This window comes from Urocampus carinirostris, chromosome 15 (assembly GCF_059441175.1).
Source record: "Urocampus carinirostris isolate Australia breed hairy pipefish chromosome 15, RoL_Ucar_1.0, whole genome shotgun sequence".
NCBI lineage: Eukaryota > Metazoa > Chordata > Actinopteri > Syngnathiformes > Syngnathidae > Urocampus > Urocampus carinirostris.
In genome coordinates, this window is record NC_142363.1 from 13932637 (window position 1) to 13950581 (window position 17945).

General features: G+C 40.9%; 2 protein-coding genes and 1 pseudogene across 5 annotated transcripts in view; 2 read left to right on the top strand and 1 right to left on the bottom strand.

Annotated features, from left to right (window-relative positions):
- inf2 (inverted formin 2) overlaps positions 1-847 on the bottom strand; it is a 40703-nt gene extending 39856 nt beyond the window's left edge. For 2 of the 4 annotated variants that reach the window (XM_088353673.1, XM_088353672.1), the window contains exon 1: positions 623-844. The gene's annotated coding sequence lies outside the window, so the exon portion shown is untranslated. Of the gene's footprint in view, positions 1-622 lie in introns of all 4 variants that reach the window. The other 2 variants (XM_088353671.1, XM_088353674.1) reach the window with 2 other exon arrangements.
- An 8333-nt stretch (positions 848-9180) lies between these two features.
- Positions 9181-9270, top strand: LOC148351626 (U2 spliceosomal RNA; annotated as a pseudogene).
- Positions 9271-13363: 4093 nt separating this feature from the next.
- Positions 13364-17945, top strand: part of LOC148351627 (dnaJ homolog subfamily C member 17-like) — a 61043-nt gene continuing 56461 nt past the window's right edge. Inside the window, exon 1 of the mRNA XM_088354964.1 lies at positions 13364-13537. Within this exon, the coding sequence (XP_088211090.1) occupies positions 13457-13537 (81 nt within the window). The 5' untranslated portion in view covers positions 13364-13456. The remainder of the gene's footprint in view (positions 13538-17945) is intronic.

Consider the following 17945-nt stretch of genomic DNA (forward strand, 5'->3'; position numbering starts at 1 on the left):
AAATAGTTTGAGCTTTAAATGCACGAATTTTACTTTTTCACGAAGATGAATTGCAAATTTAGAGGTAAATATTCAAGTTCCATGTAATCGAACAGAACTTGCATAAGGGTTAAAAACATCTGGAGCACATTAAAAGATACCTATAATCTTCTTCTCCCGTCTTGCCAATTTTGGTAGGGTGCAAGAACTATTGCTGGGATATCACTTTATTTAAAGTAACAAAAGTTGTTTACACGCGATTAGAACTGAATTAACCTCTGTGCAGACAAGAAATCCAGAAATGATCCGAATAAGCCTCCCAAGTGTATTTTGGCAACTGGAGATATTTTCCCTGTCCTTGCAGCCCTACAAGAGAAAAGTCTCGTCCTTTTTAAGCATCGAAGGCATTATTCACAGCAAAAACAGCAACATGTTCTGCATTAGCTTCTGCAACAACATGCTGGATTCAAGCAAGGCAGCAGTTTGGGGTGCGACTCTGAAAAGGACTTAACCAGTTGTCTGCTGTCCCATAGCGGTGTGAGCATCAACTTCGTAGTAAAAAATTACAAGATTAGATACATTTTTATTTTTTGTTTTAATATCGATGTCCCGAAAGATGTTGAGGATGCAGATGATGTCTTACCTTGTTTTGCGCGAAGAGTAGACTCGGAAGAATCTCGTCCTTGTGTGTGTGTGTCCAGAGGGGTGAGGCACTGGATGACAGGCGCACCGCTGCTTACACCATCATTATCGTTGATTTGTTCGAATTAAAGCAATAAAGCAGTTGAGGGTTGCATGATCTTGTGTGTGATTTTGATGTATTTTAGTCGTCACGGCCCTGAGATGTCTCGCTCACTCGTTTAAAAGAGTGACGTCAAAGTAGAAGTAACGCCAGGCTTCAACTTCCGTTCGTGACTTTCGCAATAAAGTTCGATACAGGAGCGCGTAACTCCACTCGTTTTCTGTGATTAGATACGAGTGATAACGCGATTCAGACATACCACGTGGGTCTATTCCACGTTGATATTCAGCACTTTGTAGCATGCCTGTCAACCTCAGCCAATTGCTTTAAGGTGGGGTGCGTCGAATTGGATGGATCCTTTAGCCACTATGGTCGTAGGAACATCATTTCCTGTGGTGTGTCTTGGTCGAGTACAGCTTGGTTGCGCCCATTCATCTCCATGTCAACACATTTTCCACCTAGTCTGAAATTTTCACTATTAAGTGTGGGTTAACAGTGCAGTCCCTTCTCAAGGTTTCTTCATTCTCCTCATGTTGAGGTTTTTAAGTTATTCTTTGCCCTCATGTAGGTTTTAGAACAGGGGGTGGTGTAATAATAGTCTGTGGCTTGCAATAATATGTGGTCTGTGCAGCCCTTTGAGACTCTTTGTGATTAAGGGCTACACAAATAAACATGACTTGACTTAACACTGCTCAACTGAGTTGAGAGACTGTATAATTTGATTTTTTTTTTGTTAGTGTAACATGAAAATGGTTAAAGTAAGAAAATGCCTGTTTCAAGTAAAGCCCAAATGCCAACCCAATCCCTCCCAAAAAATGAAAAAGGAGAGTTTTTTCAAGTGTGTCTAAGAAATGCACGTATTTCTAAGCACAAAATAAGGTACTTGACAAAGGCTGCAATGATGACACAAGCCATAAGATGGCATCAGCGAGTAAAAAACTTCCAAATTCCATACGGCACTTTTGAGCAATAATAAACCTTACAATAACACAATGCAGGCCCTATTTACTCACAGCAAGACAGACGGTGTACAATGAAAACAAAGATAACTTGTGTAAAGAAGTTTATTTTATTTACCAAAAAATGTTTGATCCAGGATAACATTTGGTAGTGTACCGCGACAATTTTAGCAACACAACGATGACATCTGCTACTAGTGACCGAGACGATCCGGACTAGAGACGAAAAAGGCAAGACGAGATCAGTCCAACAAAGAAAAGAGTTTTTGAAATTTACTGCGAAAAACAAAAAAATAATCCGAACAAAGATTGTGGTGAAGCATACACAATTTGAAAGCATAAAAAAAAAGTATAAATTGACAGATATGAGTGGATCTCACATGGTCTGACTTGAAGACCCCCCTTATGCCATCCAAATTACGAACCGTGACCCAAATCAAGAAAAGATGTACACTTTATTGAATGGAAGAATTGTGGAGTTTAAACCAGGTATAGTAGAATATATTCACATAAAAATGACTATTTAAAACAAAAGCACTCCAAGTAATAATAATACCTTTGTAACCAATTAAATCCATCTGTAATGAAATGCAAAACACTTCATTTCAGTAGCTTTGTCTTCATCCATCTATCCGTTAGCTGCACCGGTTATCCTCAGTAGGGTCGCGGGAGTGCTAGAGCCCATCCCAGCTATCTTCGGGCAGTGGGCAGGGGACACCCTGAAGTTACCAGCCAGTAGCAGGGCACACAGGGACAGACAATTCGCTCGCTCATTCACAGCTAGGTAAAATGTGGACCGGCCAATTAACCTGACATGCATGTGTTTGGAATGGGGGAGGAAACCGGAGTGCCCGGAGGAAATCCACGCAAACACGGGGAGAACATGCAAACTCCACACAGGAACGTCGGATCTCATGACCTCAGAACTGAGCCGCGGACGCTCTAACCACTGCGCCGCTGTGCTGCCGCTTTGTCTTCAATATGATAAAATACATTTGTCATGTATTATCTGCGGTATTTGCTTAACATGTGAAAACAAACTCGGTCATTTTCTGTTGTGTTCAATGGTCGGTGTCAACTCACATTTGCAAGGAATTATCACCCTCTACTAAGAGGTTTGAATGACTCTTGTTATTATATTTTCTTTCTTTTTTAAACTTTATTTTGCCAAAGCAAAGGACGCAACCTACTGATAATAGTTCCACGACCCACTATTGGGGCCCAACCCAAAAGTTGAGAAATATGCAACCATCAAGGAAAAGCTGAAGCCACAGTTAAAACCCTATACAACTGTCATTCTGTCAATGCAGAAACTTCATTGGAAAAAAAGTTAATAATATGAAAGTTCAATTATCAACTGGAATTTGGAACGGGGGCTCGGTTAGGTTTCAGAGGGCAGTCGGTTTAGAGTTGCCCGCAATCGGGAATGACCAACTTGGCATGGGTCTTGCCGCTTAGGTGGAATTTTCTTTAGGCAGCATATACTTTTGTTAAAGGGACATTGTGTATTATTTAATGCCTCTTAATGGCAAAAAAGTAATTCCTTAAAAACAATATTGATTTCAATAATGAGCAAAAATACATGAGCAATTGTGTAAATGTGCATTTAATATATTTGTAGGTGTAAACATTTTTTTTGACATAACAGGATGCTCACGTAAAGAGAGAAGACATAATTCTCGCCTATCTTGTTGCTGCAGGTTAAAAAAAAAGGCACAGTTCTGAGGTCATGGGTAAAATCCAGCTGGCAGCCTTCCTGTGTGAAGTTTGCATGTTCTTCCCGTGCTTGCGTTGGTTTCTTCCCACATTCCAAAAACATGCATTTCAGGTGAATTGGCTGGTCCAAATTGTCCCTAGGTGTGAATGAGCGAGTGAGTTGTCGGTCCCCGTATGCCCTGCGATTGGCTGGCAACCAGTTCAGGGTGTCCCTGCCCACTGCCCGGAGATGGCTGGGATGAGATACAGAATGTCTATGACGGCCACGACGCTGCTTCCCATCTCTGCCAGCTGATAATTGCAGGGTTGGCATGCTGCAGGTCAGGCGCTGGTTGGCTGACTCATCTCAAATCGTACTTCTCCTTCGTATCAGCCAGGCAGGCGTCGGAAAAACACAGGACAACACAGAATATGAGGTGGGCATCAATCATAAGCTTTGGAATAGAAGTGTGTCTTAAGCCTCGATTTAAAAACTTCCGTTGAGGTTGTAGATCTTATCTCCAGAGGCAGGGCGTTCCATAACACCGGGGCCCGGATGGAGAACGCTCTCGAGCCTGCAGACTTCTTGGCTCTCGGAGTCACAAGTAGACCGGCATTTCCGAGCGCAGACTCGTGCAGGAACATAGGGGGAAATCAAATCAGAGAGATAAGAGGGTGCAAGCCCATGCAAACATTTATATGTTAATAAGAGAACCTTGAAGTCACATCTTAAGTGGACTGGGAGCCAGTGCAAGTTGGCCAATACAGGAGTTATATGCTCAAACTTTTTGGTCTTAGTCAAAAGTCTAGCTGCCGCATTCTGAACCATCAAATGCAAATGCAGATCATTTCACAAATGCAGATCATTTCATTTAAACTTTTTAAGTTGAGGGAGCATGGCGGATGGGTGGTTGGTGGCTGAAGATGGCTGAGATGGGCTCCAGCACCCTTGCCACCCCAGTTAGGATAAACTGTGCAGAAAATGGATGTGTTATTTAATTTGTTTTATTCAATTTTGTTTTTTTGTCAACTTCACTTAATAAAGGACGTGTTAAGACCCAATAAGTCTTTTTACATTAGCACCTTTTAAGATTGATTTTGATTAAAATAACAACAATCTTAATTGTCATTGGGCGGCACGGTGTATAAGTGGTTAGCGTATAAGCAGCACAGTTCTGAGGTCATGGGTAAAATCCAGCTGCCAGCCTTCCTGTGCAGAGTTTGCATGTTCTTCCCGTGTTTCCTCCCACATTCCAAATACATGCACGTTAGGTTAATTGGCCGGTCCAAATTGTCCCGAGGTGTGGATGAGCGAGTGTATTGTCTGGGTGAGAATCCAACATGGCGGCGCATGGATACATGCTTGCGGCTCGTCCAGCTAATCTTCTATTTATTGCCGTTCTCTTGTCTTTTTTGCTTTCACTTTTGGACACATGTGTGGCCAAAAACACTTACAGTAGGGACGAACTTATTCGGTTGGGTGGGCGTCTAAATTTCGACTTTTCGGGCACTTTTTATAACGCCTATGATATACCGAGCGAACTTCAAAGAGACCCGGCATCCTTGTGGACAGCTATTCCTCTTAATAAACGACGGCGGCGGCGCCGTAAAGAAAGGAAACAGAAGCGTGGTTGCCGTGCAGGTAGATGTGTGAAGCGTGTGAAGTCCAAGCAGCAAGATGGACGCGAGGATGTAACTAATTCCACCATTCATTCCTCGCCGGACAACCGACGCTTTAAACTCAGCGCTCACGAACGGCCACAACGCCGGGAGCTTTTGAAGATCTCGACAAAGACTACAAAGAGTTCAGCTAAGTCAAATGATTCAGCAAAACTGAAATTTGGTCTGTTAAATATTAGATCGCTTGCTCCAAAAGCTTTTCTTGTTGATAACATTATTCGTGATTATAAACTTAACTGTATGGGTCTTTGTGAAACGTGGTTACGCCCGGATGAGCACTTAGCGCTAAATTATGCCTCTCCCCCAGACTACGAGAGTAGTCATATAGCACGCACGCTGAAAAGAGGTGGTGGTGTTGCGCTAATCTCTGAAAAATCGCTCAAATTTAATACACGTACCTCTAATAATTACAAAACGTTTGAGGCTCTTGTGATGCGGTCCCCTCAATTGTCAATTGATGTAATAACTATCTATCGTGCACCTGGGCCATACACAACTTTCTTAGACGAATTTGCTGAACTTTTGTCTGAACTAGTAACCTATGCAGACAAAATTATAATTATGGGAGACTTTAACATTCATATGAACTCCCCACACAGTTCACTTACTATTGCGTTTAGTTCTCTAATTGATGCATTTGGTTTTACTCAACTGGTTGACTTGCCAACCCATAAAAATGGGAACACGCTAGACTTGATTCTGACTCGAGGAGTTTTAACCTCAAACATTATGGTGCTACCGTGTACTACTGTTATCTCTGATCATTATTTAGTGACATTTGAGGTGCTAACTAAATGTAGAGTTAATAAAGATGAGGGATTTAGCGGACGCAATATAAGCACTGGCACAGTTTCTGAGCTCTTTGAACTCCTTCCTGGAGCAGTTGCGTCCTTTCCTAAATACAATGGCTCGATTGACTCACTCATGAATGAGTTCAATACCACCCTGACTAGTGTGCTGGATTCAATAGCGCCCATAAAACTAAAATCACGTCCTAAAAGACGCACACCTTGGTTTACTGATGAAACTAGAACCCTTAAAAAAGAATGCAGGAAATGGGAGAGAAAATGGCGCGCTACCAAGCTTGAGGTTTTCCATCAAACCTGGTGTGACAGCTTGTTAAAGTATAAAGCGGCCCTTGCCTCTGCAAAATCGGCCTACCTTTCGAAGGTGATTGCGTCTCAAAAGAACAACCCCAAAGCCCTTTTTGACACTGTAGCATCGCTTACAAGGCAACAGCCTATCGCAGACAGTTCGACACACTCTGCTCAGGAGTTAATGGTCTTCTTCACTAAGAAGATTCAATGCATACAGGAAGAAATTGCAAAAGATATTGTTAGTACCACACGTATTAAAGGACTGAAATTTACAGATGCACGACAGGGTGGCTGCCCTGGGAAAATGGCCGGTTTTAGTGAACTGTCACTTGATGATCTCAAACAAGTGGTGAATGCGGCCAAACCGACAACTTGCCAGTTCGACCCGCTCCCAGGTTCACTTATTAAAAGTCTTTTTAGCGTCCTTGGGCCTTCAGTTCTAAATATTATAAATACATCACTCTCCTCAGGTGTAGTTCCAGCAGCTTTTAAGTCCGCCGTTATTAAACCCACACTGAAACGACCCAACCTTGATCCAGAAATATTAAGTAATTACAGACCTGTGTCAAACCTACCTTTCCTCTCTAAAGTACTCGAAAGAGTAGTGGCACAGCAGCTGAATGCTTTCATATCCGAGAATAACCTTTTTGAATCCATGCAATCAGGATTCAGGGCTAACCACTCTACTGAGACAGCTCTGATCAAGGTAACAAATGATCTCCTAATGTCAATGGATTCTGGCGCTTCATCACTTTTGCTGCTGCTGGATCTTAGTGCTGCTTTTGACACAGTGCGCCACAATATCCTACTAGAACGGTTGGAAAAATGGATTGGTCTCTCAGGAGCTGTCCTCTCGTGGTTCAAATCCTACCTCTCAGATAGGACGCACTGTGTTAAATATGGTGAAACGACATCTGAGCCCTTTAATGTTACCTGCGGTGTTCCGCAGGGTTCAGTGCTCGGCCCCCTACTTTTCAACATTTACATGCTTCCATTAGGTGATATTATTCGCAAGTACAATATCAGCTTCCATTGCTATGCAGACGACACTCAACTATATCTTCCGTTGGAGGAATCTTCCACACTAAACTGTGGAAATTTGGAGGCCTGTCTCACTGAGATAAAAGAGTGGATGTCACTCAATTTCTTGCGTCTTAACTCTGAAAAGACTGAAATGTTAGTCATTGGTCCTTCTAAATGCCGGGACTTATTCTCAAAAACTGCTGTGAACATTGACAAATGTCACATCACACAGAGTGACTCAGTTAAAAATTTAGGTGTCATATTTGACCCTGATCTATCCTTTGAGATGCATGTAAAGCAAATTACTAGAACTGCCTTCTTCCATCTTCGCAACATTGCTAAAATCCGTTCAATACTGTCTCAGTCTGATGCGGAAACAATAATTCATGCATTTGTTACCTCCCGTCTCGATTACTGCAATGCACTACTCTCCGGTCTCCCGAAGTCCAGAATCAAGTCTCTTCAGCTAGTACAAAATGCCGCAGCGAGGCTCTTAACCAGGACAAAAAAGTACGATCACATAACACCGATTTTGGCTAACCTGCATTGGCTCCCAGTTAGCCAAAGATGTGACTTCAAAGTTCTCTTAGTATTGTACAAAATCATACATGGACTTGCTCCCTCTTATCTTTCAGATCTGATCTGCCACTATGTCCCGGTCCGAAGCCTACGATCTGAGAGTGCTGGTCTTCTGATGATCCCGAGAGCAAAAAAGTCTTCTGCTGGTTCGAGAGCGTTCTCCATCCGGGCACCGGTGCTGTGGAATGCTCTTCCCCCTGAGATTCGATCTGCAACCTCAGTGGAAATGTTTAAATCTAAACTTAAAACTCACTTCTACTCCATTGCATATGAATAACCTACTCCTCTTGTCGGTTGAAAATAGTTTGTGTAATATAGTGTAACAATCTGTGAAGCCCTTTGAGACTCTTCGTGATTTAGGGCTATACAAATAAAAATGACTTGACTTGACTTGACTTGTCTGTCCCTGTGTGCCCTGCGACTGGCTAGCAATCAGTACAGGGTGTCCCCTGCCCACTGCGCGAAGTTAGCTGTGATAGGCTGCAGCACCCCGCGACCCTACTGAGGATAAGCGGCTCAGATAATGGATAATGGAAATTGTCCACTTTGATTAGCTTTTGGCACACAAACACAAGATAAAAGTAGACAGTAAACATTCATTTTCTGCGCCACTTATAGCCGCTGGGGTCACTGAAGTGTTGGAGCCCATCCCAGCTGTCTTAGGGCAGTGGGCAGGGTACACCCTGGACTGGTTGCCAGTTGTTCACAGGGCACACAGAGAAAGACAACTCACTTGCTCATTAACACCTAGGGACGATTTGAATTGGGCAATTAACATTCCATGCATTAGAATGTTTGAGGAAACCAGAGTGCCCAGAGCAAATCCAAGCAGGCATGGGGAGAACATGCAAACCCCACAGCTGGAATTGAACCCTGGACCTCCGCAGAGTGAGTGCTGTACGCTAACCAACTAGCCATGCCGTCGTCAAATAAGATCAAATCATAAATTACGCTAAGATAAATATTGCTTTTAAAAGTATCACTATTTTAGCTGCCAGCCACGCCACAATTTAGACCTTCCATTTGTCTATAAATTGTCAGGTGTGCCCAGGGTGTGTAACAGAAAATGTCCTTGCAACATAGTCTGCTTTACTGCCAGAGACGTAAAACAAGACCTAACCTGGCATGGAAATGAAGTTGGGCAAGTTTTTAGGCCAAGTGCATGTGCTGAAGACTACATAGACTGGAATGAAATCTCCAATTAGGATGATAATTTGTTAATATATAAATCTGGATTTCGCTGGACTGTACAAAACGACTACCTTTGTATAGCCCGGGCGTTCAAATCTTGCTTCTCTTCATTTCGAATAAATCTTTCGCCTTGTGGTTCTATGATTGTCTACTAAAACGTAACCGTATGTGGACGGGTTAGAACAATGATGCGTGCCTAAGCTAGTCGGGTCAAGATTTTGACTTAGCCATGATCTTTGATTTTTGCAATCCGGAGATGGAATAAGATCTTGCTCTGTCCACTCCACGCATCGGCCCGGTATTGCAGTACCTCCGGGAACGGTGCATTCGCAATGATCGCAGCAAGGCTTTAGGGCTAGGACCTTAGCTTGGCCTTTTGGCTGAGAGTAAGTGTCCCGGCTCCTAGGCTTTGTAGCGTATTATGAACTGACCAATAACGGATAATGGATAATGAATAACGAAGATAGAACAATAACCCTTAAAAACCCCTTGCAGAGGAAAAACAATTTTCTTGCTTGATGCTTTAAATTGACGTCATGCAAGGAAAGCTACTGTCATATTGTGCAGCTGTAGCATACATGCATTATACCAATGTGAGCATTTACTCAGGAGGAACAAGGTACCGTTATTGGAAAGTGCAGATAAATCACAAGCAGAAACTTTTAAGTCAGGTTTGTGCATCCTCTTAAACTTATCTGGAAACAGCATCGATAAGCCTAGCAGCTGAGACAACTGTTCCACATGATGTACGTCCGACCATTCCGAACAAGTTCAAACCCGAAACAGCGAAGTGAATGCGCACTTAGTCATAAAGTTCAATCAACAAAAATGCAGTCAGACCAAATAAGTAAAGATGTGTCTTATACTCTCATTGGTATTAAGATGTATTTATGGCTGCGCGTATTCAGAAACTTTTTAAAACTTAAAAAGGCAGGGTGTGATATTTCAATGTGTTTGTTTACTGAGTGAGGATTTCTTTCTTTGTCATCTATCAGAAACAGTGAAGTGACCCTTTGACTTAAGTTAGGACATGTGTGGTGATTCAGATTAGGACGGATCCTGCTTCTTACAGTAAATGTTGCAATAATGGTTTATCTTCTTGGTCATCTTAGTGCAAAGACTGGGAACTTGAGAGAATACACTATTTTCTCCATGTTTTCTTCTTCAACACAGGCTCTTTGGTTAACAGGATTACACTATTTATTGATGTATTTCTCTACTTTATTTTGCACTGTTGATACAATTCACTATTTTGTATTGCACTATTATTACATCATAGGCCAGTCTCCAAGCACTACATTGTAAATATTTTTGCCCATTCATCATGACATTCTTTAATCTTATTTTTCTCTTTTAGGCTTTATTACATGTTTACCCTGGAGTGCCACGGAAAAGAAATGATTGATTAAAACGAGTTTTCAATAATTATGTTCAACGCATTTTTATACAGTCCTGACGGGGTTCATTCACTGTCAATGTAATTGTAAACTTTGTCCACAAGAGCGCGACGCATTATCAATTTTTCGCCGGCCCAGACTCTAATTTTCTTCCCTGTTCTGTACTTGTGGAATGTACTTCTCGCTGCCGTTATTTTTTGTTTTGTTTAATTGCACCTCCTCTTCTAAAAAACCCTATACTCCAAATTCCTTTGAAATTTCTTAAGCAAAAATACTAAGTACTTGTAATAGTACTATTTAGTTAAGAGTTTTACGGTGGTATGCAAGGTTTTACTCATAAAATCATCTGATGTATATATATATATATATATATATATATATTGGTCGGCGCAGTTCATGTCATGGGAACCTCCTGCGTGGGTTCAAATCCAGCTCCAGACTTCCTGTGCGGAGTTTGCATGATCTCCCCGTGCTCGGGTGGGTTTCCTCCGGGCACTCCGGTTTCCTCCCACGTTCCAAAAACATGCATTTCAGGTGAATTGGCCTGTCCAAATTGTCCTTAGGTGTGAATGAGTTGTCTGTCCCTGTGTGCCCTGCGATTGGCTGGCAACCAGTTGAGGGTGTCCTCTGCCCACTGCCCGGAGATGGCTGGGATAGGCTCCAGCCTCCCCGCGACCCTAATGAGGATAAGCGGTACGGCTGATGATATATATATATATCAACCACAGCCGTATCCCCCTAGTGGGAGGTGGCTAGAGTCATTTCTGACTCTTTTTGGGAGATTGATTCAGAGGAGGGGATTCCCAGCCCCCTCGCTCAACCCAACTGAGGTAAATTTCAGCAAGTACCCTAAACTAAATATATACAGAAGGAAAATAGGTTATGAATGGTAAATGGGCGACATTAATTTAATCCATTACATGGGTTTAATATTTACACATTTTGTAACATTTCTTAAAAAAGACAATTCAATGTTGGTTGTAGACTAAACAGCTTATAAAGTTTACACGAATGATTTGACGCTACAACATCTGCACAGGTTAACGATTTATGAACAGATGCACAGCTTGAGATGCAGTTGCAGCTGTAAAATAATGCATACAGACTAGTGGCCTCACTGTCACTGGTTTGCTGATGAAACATTCACCTTTCCAAACAACTAATAACGTGCCGCGTTTAAAACCAATAATTACATCATCTGGTTCGACTATATTATTGGTTCTAATCGGCAATACCAAAGCCACAACATTCGGTGTAATCTTCTATTACCCTTAATGGTTTTTAATGAAAAATACCAGTGTATTGTAGACTCATCATCTCATTAGCTACACCGCTTATCCTCAGTAGGGTCGCGAGGGTGCTGGAGCCCATCCCAGCAATCATCGGGCAGTGGGCAATAGCTATAACATAAATAAAAACAAAAATAAAGTATGGTCATGCTATTGCTGGCATGAGTGAAAATAGACTAGCACCATTTACACTACACATCATTCATAATCAACGGTAGGGGAAAAATACCGTTGATCTCTATTCATTATTATTTTACCACCATCTTGCTTTATTCTCTCCCCTTCTTTTTATTTTACGGAAGGTCTCAAAAAGTAAGTCTCAAAACGCAATTTTCAATTCTTAACTCAACTTTGACGTCAACTGCAATGCAGAATTTGTCATTCTGTCGCCACTTAGTGGGGGCCCCAAGGCAACTGCATGAAAAAAAAATCGCCTCTGGATCCACCGACCAACCCACCAACTCTTGCACTTGAGGTTGGGTGTCACTGATAAAAACAACATGTTTAATTTTACATTTCAACTCATTTTTAACAAAAGATGCTTTATTGAACAAATGCAGCAACATTTCCATACAAACATCTTACAAAAGTGTTGTGTAAACAGTACATTCAAACCGAACAAATAAAATTACAACAAAAGAAAATATTTTTTTAAAAACATCAAATATAACATGCCAGCTGAAAACCGAAAGTTACATAAAAATGCCAAAATGTTTGCATATATTAACTCCCTTTTGATGTATGAGTGTGTGAGCGAATGGGTAAGTGTAAAGCACATAGTAAAGCGCTTTGGGAGGTATTCATTGACTTAAAAAGCACTATAAATGCAGACAATTTGCCATTTATCTGTTTTAATGGCCGTTTGGTTCTGAGAAAGCTTAATGGATATAATGTAATGCGTTGCACATTTCAAATGGGACAGTGATAAGTCCAGTGTGCATTGGTTGAAAGTGTTCAAATAATTTTCGTTTACATCAACTTTCTTAACATTTGCCATTTTGTATCCGCGCGCTCCCCCGTTCGTCTCCCATTCGCCTCTCTTTCATTCTCCATTCGTCTCTCATTCGCTCTTCCTCCAACCGGCCAAACCGTCTCCTTTTCAGGACCCCTTAGCTGTCCCCGGTGCCTGATCACAAAAACATTAATACAAATACAACTGTTTTACAAAACTAACAGAAAAGTGCTGAATAATCAAAGTGAAATGAAACGAGACAGCATCGACAAATATTTATTAACATATAAATTAAATAACATGAAAATAAACGAATAATACCAAAACATGCCTGGGGGTGTTCCCTCTTACAAGCATCCATTCAACATTCATTCATTCACTTCATGCACTCAATTACATGTGTCTCAAACATATTTCCTTAACATTATTTTAAGGCAATTAAGTACTTTTTTCTATTTGCATTTGTGAATGTAAAATTTCCCTGTAATGATGACAGGATTGACAATAAAGGTGTCCTTTGGCTATAACCTATATGTCCCTGAGTTATATATGCCAAGTGCAATATCTTTCCAAAATAATTGGAATCATATCAGCAATAAAGTGACAGATTCCAGAACAGCATTTTTTTCACCTCATGGTTTCCGGATATCTTTGTTGAAAGGATACATTATCCTTTTTGCACAGTGATCTGATAAGTCGATTACTTTGATAACGATTTTTGGACAGGCGGAATAAAAAAAACAACATTACCCAGGGTGCTTTGTAGGATGATGACGTCATTTACAATCGACAACTCAAGAAAATATCACTCCTGAACGTTGCGTGGTGTTTTCTCGCTTTCGTTTATAGTTTTGTCGAAAAGACTTTTCCAAAATGGCAGTAAAAGAAAATGACATATTAAAACTTGATCTTTATGGGTTGCTTGGGATTGACAATACAGCTACAGCAAAAGAGGTACGTACTAGAGTATGTGTGGATTCATGTGTACTATTTACAAATGGTTAAAACGTCATATTGTCAGATATAACGAAATTGTGAATGTGCTTAATTGCTGTTAAAGTTGTCGAGAAAACATTTACAAACCTCACATTGTTTATTTGCTGTTAATAGTGTCAATAAAATTGTTCAAACCATATACCTCAAGGAGTATACTACACTTTCACAAATGCTTGTTTGTTACATTTTATTTATTGCCTATTTTATATCAACTATACATTTTATAATATAAAAAAGTAAACTCTCTACCCCAAAGTAAGGCACCAAATATGATTTTGAATTGAAAAACACTTGAGTGGTCTTTCGTTAAATACGTTCTAAATCGTTCAGGAAAAAACGAGCATCAGAGGAACAGATGAGTTCATGAAATAAAACAACTAATGCACACAGTTCCTTTATACAATTTACTGTCATTTTTTAAAGAAAAAGCTATAATTCTGATAAAATATTTCCCCGATATTGTATTGTTTTCTAGGCTGATTCCCGTTTCTGTGATTTCCAGATTTTTTGATTGCTGCTAAACGTGACCGGTTTTGATTTTGATCTAGCTGTTGCCACCAACGACATTGTCATTTGTTTTATATGCCTCTTTAAGAACCTCCCGGTCTGAAAATGTCTTCTTTCTCTTTATCAAAATTGTGTTTTTTTGGTATGAACGTTTTTTATCTACACTTTTAACAGCAACTAAACACATTCTCAATTTCACCATATCATATTTTAACAAGGTTTCTGGAGGTAAAGTGTGACATTCTGCCTTTGCTCTTTATTTCCGCCAAAGCTTTTAGTTCTTGTTTGATTGCGTCCTTCTTTCATCTCAGTGCTCCCCTTTATGATGAGTCGAGGGTTGTTTATTAAAATGGACACCCCATCGTCACGGTCCTCAACCAAATGGCTGCACAGATCAAAGACTATTGCAGTCTACAGACTATTATGACACCCCCCTTAAATTGTCAACATAAAATATAAGCTATTCATATGCTATAGAATAGAAGTGTGTTTTAAGCATATATTTAAACATTTCCACTGAGTTTGCAGATCGAATGTCAGGGGGAACAGCATTCCACAGCCCTGGGGCCCGAATGGAGAACGCTCTCGAACCTGCGGATCTCTTGGCTCTTGGGATCACTAGTAGACCAGCATTTTCAGAGCGAAGGCTCCGGACGGGAAAATAGGGGGAAATTAAATCTGAAAGATATGAGGGAACAAGTCCATGCATGATTTTGTATACTACCAACAGAACCTTAAAATCACATTTTAGGCCAATAGGGAGCCAATGCAGGTTAGCTAAAATCAGGGTAATGTGGTCAAACTTTCTTGTCTTAGTTAAAAGCCTCGCTGCAGCATTTCTTACTACCTGTAGGCCCTTGATTTTGGACTTCCGGAGACCGGAGAATAGTGCATTACAGTAATCGAGACGGGAGGTAACAAACGTATGAATTATAATCTCCGCATCCGACTGAGACAGCATAGGGCAAATTTTAGCAATGTTGTGAAGATGGAAAAAAAACTGTTCTAGTAATATTCTTCACGTGTGTTTGAAAGGACAGATCGGGGTCAAATATGACACCTAAATTTTTGACTGAGTCACATTGGGTGATATTACATTTGGCAATGTTCAGAGCCGTTTTTGAGAACAAGACACGGCATTTAGATGGACCAATAACTAGCGTTTCTGTCTTTTCAGAGTTAAGGCGCAAGAGGTTGCTTGACATCCATTATTTTATCTCAGTGAGGCAGGCCTCCAGATTTACACACCTTAGTTTTGGAGATTCCTCCATTGGAAGATAGAATTGCAATGAAAACTGATAATATACTTGCAAATACTATCACCTAATGGAACAATGTAAATGCTGAAAAGAAGGGGGCCAAATACTGAACCCTGCGGAACACCACATGTAACACTAAAGGGCTCAGATATCATTTCACCATATTTAATACAGTACGTCCTATCTAAGAGGTAAAATCTGAACCATAAGAGAATGGTTCCTGAGAGATGAATCCATTTTTCCAACCGTTCTAGTAAGATATTATGGTCCACAGTGTCAAAGCCAGCACTAAGGTCCAGCAGCAGCCAGAGAGATGAAGCGCCGGAGTCCATTGCCAGTAGAAGATCATTGGTTACTTTTATCAGGGCTGTCTTAGTAGAGTGGTTAGCCCTGAATCCTGATTGCATGGATTCGAAAAGATTGTTTTCGGATATAAAATCTTTCAGCTGCTGTGCCACAACTTTTTCAATTACTTTAGAAAGAAACGGTAGGTATGACACAGGTCTATAAATACAAAGGTTTTCTGGATCAAGGTTGGGTTGTTTCATTGTAGGTTTGATAACAGCGGACTTAAAGCTTGCTGGAACTACACCTGAGGAGAGTTATATGTTTATAATATTTAGAACTGAAGGTCCAAGGACCCCAATAAGACTTTTAATCAGCGAACCCGGAAGCGGGTCAAACAGCCAAGTAGTCGGTTTGGCCGTATTCACCACCTGTTAAAGATTATCAAGTGACAGATCACTAAATCGGAAAAAAGTCCCTGGACAGCCACCATGTCGTGCATCTATAGATTTCAGACCTTTAATAAACTTTGATAAACTCTGCTACGAGGAATTTCTTTTGTATGTTTTTGTACATAGAGGTGAGTGTTTGTGGACACGGCAGACAAAGATGGATATATATTTTTCCCACCCTTACCTTTGAAAATATACACTTTTTTTTTCTTGGATTACTTTCAACGGGTACCCAGACTTTGCAGGTCTGCATCAAAAAATAACCACCGGCATCATTTTCCATTTAATCAGTCAGACTGTGGTACTCATACTGTGTCAAATTGGACAGGATTTTGACTCAGTCTCTTTGCTGAAATCAAGTGATTTGGCATAAAGGCTTTGAGGTGTATTAGACTGTGATTGACAATGGACAAGCGACAGAGAAACATTAAATCTATATAAACTCTCCCCAATAGAATTGTTCAATTAGAAAAAGGTCCTCTTTACCCAATGTAGGTGCATGCGGCTAATATGCCGGTGCGGCTTGTTTATGTAATAAATTGGTTTTCCTCCCGAAGTGTGGGGGGTGCGGCTTATAATCAGGTGCGCCTTATAGTCCGGAATTTACGGTATTACACCATCCCCTGATCTAAAAGCCTTATGAGGGCAAGGAAAAAACTCAAAAACCTCAACATGAGGAAACATGAAGAAACCTTGAGAAGGCACTGCACATCAGAGGCGTGTTCAGGAGAGTGATCAGACATGAAGTCTCTTGATAATCGCTTGCCGCGCACTGCTGAACGTTTTGTAATCGCTCACTGTGATTGCCTTACTGATCCAAAATGGCCGACGACAGTACAATGGATTTCGTTCTACAGCTTGCTTTGAGCGAGTTGGCTGATATGAGCGACAGTTCGCATATTGACACAGTTAAGGTTATCCTAAACGCAGTGGAAGGGTCATACCTGTCTTGCATTGTTCACAAACATTACCAGGCAATGTAAGACGATATATTACATCGCCAACAGCACTCGTCAGGGTGAGATCCTCCATCTTCTGCACTGTCGACGCCATGTTGGAAATCAAAGTAAGCGGTCTTTCTCCCGTGATTACTCGGGCACGCGAGCGCTCAATAATCACTGGCCGTTCAGAAGCTAGCGATAGCTCGCGATAGCAATCACTCACTCTCCTGAACACGCCTCAGGTCATCCCCCTTCCAGGATGACCAGGCTGCAATGAATGTTGCAATAACAAATCATACACAGTTATTGTCAACGTGAAATATAGGTCATTCATAAGCTATAAGAATAAAATTGTGTTTTAAACCTAGATTTGAACGGTTCCACTGAGGTTGCAGATGGAATCTCAGGGGGAAGAGCATTCCACAGCACCGGGGCTGGAGAACCTTTTGAGACTCCTTGTGATAAAGAGCTATGTTAATAAACATGACTATGGGAAGAATATAAGCAGCAGAGACTAAACTTGAGTTTTTCTTTTCATTAAACTGTAAAGGTCCAATTTTTCTCCCAATTGTTTAGTATTTTAAGTTCGACCGATGAATGAATAATGAATAATTGAACAGTAAAGCAAAGAGCATTTGCACCATGTATGGTAGTTGCTTTTGCGTAGTTTGAAAATATTTACTTTGACAAAATGACACCAACTTTTCGCCCCGTTAGACGGACACGAGTTGCTTTTATTGCGTTTAACCAGAGATTCAAAATATTAATCTTCCGAATATCACATAAGACTTCTGAGTCTTTCCTTGCCCTAATGTAGGTTGTAGATCATGGTGTAATAATTGTTCGAGAGCGTTCTTCATTCGGGCCCCGATGTTGTGGAATGCTCTGCCCCCTGATATTCGATCTGCAACCTCGTGGAACG